We start from the raw sequence: 4,183 nt of genomic DNA, 5'->3' as shown, positions 1-4,183 counted from the left end.
AGCTTTGAGGGAAGCCAAAGCGACAAGGGGCTGGGCGGCGGGTCGGCCGCAGAGCTGTATGGGGGAGACGCAACGTGGGGTCTGTGGCAAGCCCCAGCTGAAGGACCCCGAGGTGTTAACACAGTCAAACCACCTCTGGCCGCGTATTCAGATGACCATGCACCGCAACCCGCGGCGTTTGTCCCAGAAACGCAGGAGCAACTCGGCATCTGAAAACCCGCCGGCCGGCACAATGCGCCACGTTCACGGAACGAAGGCGGTCATTTCCACTGACTCAAAAATAAACACCGACAAAAGCCGACATTCTTTCAGGATAAAAACACTCAACAAACCAGGAATGAAAGGGCACTTCCTGAACGTACTAGAGGGCGTTTCGAACAACCCACAGCTAACAGCGCGCTCAGCTTCCCCGCCAACATCGGGAACAAGACGAGGACGCCCACCTCTGCCCAGCATTGTGCTGGAAGTTCCAGACAGAGCAACTGGGCAAGAAAAGAGACAGCAGACATCCAGAGTGGAAAGGAGGACGTGAAACTCACCGCGAAGCTGCAGGAATCAGAACAGCGGTACCGGCGTGAGGGCGGACACGTAGACCGCGGGAATCAAAGTGAGAGCCTAGAAATAAACAGACGTTTGTGGTTAGTTATTTTCAACAAGAGTGTCAAGATCATTCCGTATGGAAAGAACAGTCTCTTCCACAAATGGGCTGGGACAACTCGGGATCCGCAGGCAAAAGAATGAAGTGGACCTCTATCACACATCGCATATAAAAATTAACTCAAAATAGCTCAAAGACCTAATATAAGAGCTAAAACTGAAAAACTCTTAGAAGAAAACATAGGGTAAATCTGCGTGACCTTGGATCTGACGGCGGTTTCTTGACATATGACGCCAAAAGCACAAATGGCGAACTATAAAGTGGACTTCATCAAAATTAAAAAGTTTTATGTATCAAAGGACATCATCAAAAGAGTGAAAACACAACCCATAGAATGGGAGAAATGTGTGCAAGTCATAACTCTAATAAGGTCCTGGCATCCGGGATCTATAGAGAACACCTGTAACTCAACAACGAGGACAGACGACCCGATTAAAAAATGGACAGAGCTCTTTGATAGGTATTTCTCCCGAGAAGATGTACGAATGGCCAAAAAGCAGATGAGCGGAAGCCCGATATCATGAGTCGCCAAGGAAATGCAAAGCAAAACCACGACGAGGCGCCTCTTCCTACCCACCAGGGCGGCTGCAAGGATAACTTACAAAGAGCCTGGCGGCGAGCCTGTGGGGCAGCCAGCATCCTTGCGTGTCGCTCGTGGAAATGTCCAATGGTAAAACTGTGGCAGAGAACTCTGGCGGGTCCCCAAAGCGAGACGCAGCCAGCCCACCCCTAGGTACGGACCCGAGAGAGTTGAAACGCGGGGCCGGAACAGAAGCTCGTGCTGACGCGCACAGCGGCATCGTTCGCGACAGCCGGAAGGGGGGAAAACCCAACGCCCGGCAGCTGCTGAGGCTAAACGAATGCGGTTCCTCCGGATGGCGGAATATTATTCAGCTGTAGAAAAAGAACGAAGCCGTGGCTCCCGCTGCCGGGTGATGAGCCTTGACAGCATCATGCTGAGTGAAACAAGCCGGACACAAAACGCCACATGCCGTGCGGTTCCGTCGACGTGAAACGCAGAGCAGGCAAATCCACAGACAGGAAGCGCATCAGTGATTGACGGGCAGGAAGGGCCTGCTTAACAGCGCAGGATTTCCTTTGGGACTGATGAGAACGTTCTGGATCTAGAGAGCGTCGTGGCTGCTCGGCACTGTGACTGTACCGAATGCCACTGCATCGGACACTTCAAAATGGTTAAAACCGCAAATTTTGTATTATATTATCTCACACACGCACGCACCCCACGCCCGCTAAGCATTTCTAAGAGAGACGCCCCCACGCTCGGCAGGGCTGGACGTTCTCGGCATCGCGATCCTGGCAGATCTTGCAGGTGGGACGTTCCCCTGTTTTAACGTGAGAAACTGCAGTAATGAGGCCAAGCAGCTTTTCCCATGCTCGAAGGAATCCGAATGTTTTGAATGTCGTCCGCTTCCCCTGCATCGTGATCCTGTTTGGGTCGTGAGGTCTTTTTAATTTTCATACTAACCTTTCGCCTGTCGTGCCTGCTGCAAATGTTTTCTGGCAGTTCGAGAGCTTCGATTTGTATGCCAAAAAGATTCTTTTTGATTAAATGTTGATTAAAGTTATGCCGATGATGATCAGCCGGGGAAGGTGGAGGACCGCAGAGCCTCGAGTGTACTGCCCGCGACGCTCGGCCCCCTGGTGTGCGTCTCAGTCGAGTTTATTTCGTTCACCTGTGAGCCCCTTAACATTCCTCTCAGGCACGTGATGGTTTGGGCTGCAGTGGCGTGTGTTTCCTCTAGCGTCCTTACTCAGGCACAGCTGGAGTGACAGAGGGCTGCTAGTGGCCGTGAGTCTCTCCCACACCCTGTCCCCCTGACCCCCGTACGTGTTAGATCCTGGGACAGTCACTCAGCAGGAACCTGCCACGTATCTTTTTTCTGGAGCCAAATAAAGAACAGATGGGAAAACAGAGTCCTGCAACATACTCACAAGTTCGATGAGTAAAAACTAATTATAGAAAATAAACCAGCGCTAATGAGGGTTCTGCCACCAGCTCTAAACATGAACAAGGAAGGGAGGGCGTGGGGAGCCTGCTGCTGGGGCCACACGCACACACCGGGAGGGATATAAAGCCCAGGGGACCGAGCACCTCACACACACACTCACACACACATATACTCACACAACCTCGCCCAGCCCCACACCCCGCCATGGCCGCCTCCACCCTGTCCGTCTGCTCCAGCGACCTCAGCTACGCCAGCCGCGTCTGCCTGCCTGGTGCCTGGGACTCTTGCACTGACTCCCTGCAGGTGGACGAGAGCCCAGAGAGCTGCTGCGCCCCCTCCTGCTGTGTCCCCAGCTGCTGCCAGCCCTCCTGCTGTGTCCCCAGCTGCTGCACCCCGGCCCCCAGCCTGACCCTCGTCTGCACCCCAGGGAGCTGCGTGTCCAGCCCCTGCAGCCAGGTGGCCTGTGGCCTCAGCCCCTGCCAATCAGCCTGCAGCAGCTCCTGCACGGCCTTGTGCTGCCCGCAGTCTAGCTGCCAGCCCTCCTGCTGCACCTCCTCGCCCTGCCAGCAGGCCTGCTGTGTGCCCGTCAGCTGCACCCCTGTCTGTAGCACCCCCGTCTGCAGCACCCCCGTCTGCAGCACCCTCGTCTGCTGCACCCCCGTCTGCGGCACGCCCGTCAGCTGCACCCCCGTCTGCAGCACACTTGTCTGCAGCACCCCCGTCTGCGGCACCCCCGTCTGCGGCACCCCCATCTGCTGCACCCCCGTCTGCGGCACCCCCGTCTGCGGCACCCCCATCTGCTGCACCCCCGTCTGCGGCACCCCCGTCTGCGGCACCCCCGTCTGCGGCACGCTCGTCTGCTCCAGGCCCGTGTGCTGTGTGCCCGCCTTCTCCGGGGCCGCCCCCTGCCCAGCCCCCTCGTGCTGCCAGCCCAGCCCCTGCCCCGCGTCCTGCTGCAGACCCTCCTCCTGCGTGTCCCTCGTCTGCCGCCCCGTGTGCAGGCCCGCCTGCTGCGCGCCCGCTGCCTCCTGCTGTGCCCCCGCCACCTCCTGCCGGCCCAGCTGCTGCCGCCCGGCCTCCTGCGTGTCCCTGCTCTGCCGCCCCGCGTGCTCCCGCGTGGCCTGCTGCGGCCCCGCCTCGGCCCAGAAGTCCTGCTGCTGACCGGCTCACTCCTCGCCTCTGGAGCTGCTGTCCCTGCTCCTGAGCCCAGCCCGCCTCTCCCGGGGCCCCCGGAGCCGTCTGCGGGTGCCAGGACCGCCCCCTCCCCACGGGGGACGCACAGCTGCTGCCCCGCGGGATGTGGGCGCGCCACCACCCGCTCCTGAGAAGAGGTGACCCACAAATCCCGCACCGGGGTGGACCGTGGCCCCGGGAGCCTCCTCCGCAGTCGGGTCGCTCGCCCTCCCTGTGACAAAGGCCAATCGCTATAATCAATAAACACTCGTGTCGGGACCCGTGTTTGTGTTCTTTGCCTCCCCTGAGCCCGGCCGCCGCTCCGGACCGGGGCTGTGGGCTCCGTCGGGCCGGAGCGGGACAACAGAGACTTATGCTCACA

General features: G+C 58.7%; 1 protein-coding gene across 1 annotated transcript; it reads left to right on the top strand.

Moving 5' to 3' along the window:
* The first annotated feature begins 2,832 nt into the window (after nucleotides 1-2,832).
* On the top strand, nucleotides 2,833-3,789 carry LOC107504922 (keratin-associated protein 10-3-like). The gene is made up of 2 exons (XM_036219521.1): nucleotides 2,833-3,333; nucleotides 3,559-3,789. The coding sequence occupies exons 1-2, from the start codon at nucleotides 2,833-2,835 to the stop codon at nucleotides 3,787-3,789; spliced, it is 732 nt and encodes a 243-aa protein (XP_036075414.1).
* Nucleotides 3,790-4,183: the final 394 nt, after the last annotated feature.

This window comes from Rousettus aegyptiacus, unplaced genomic scaffold, assembly GCF_014176215.1.
Source record: "Rousettus aegyptiacus isolate mRouAeg1 unplaced genomic scaffold, mRouAeg1.p scaffold_m13_p_4, whole genome shotgun sequence".
NCBI lineage: Eukaryota > Metazoa > Chordata > Mammalia > Chiroptera > Pteropodidae > Rousettus > Rousettus aegyptiacus.
Note: the sequence above shows the minus strand (reverse complement) of the source record. Positions and strands in the feature narration are given on the sequence as shown.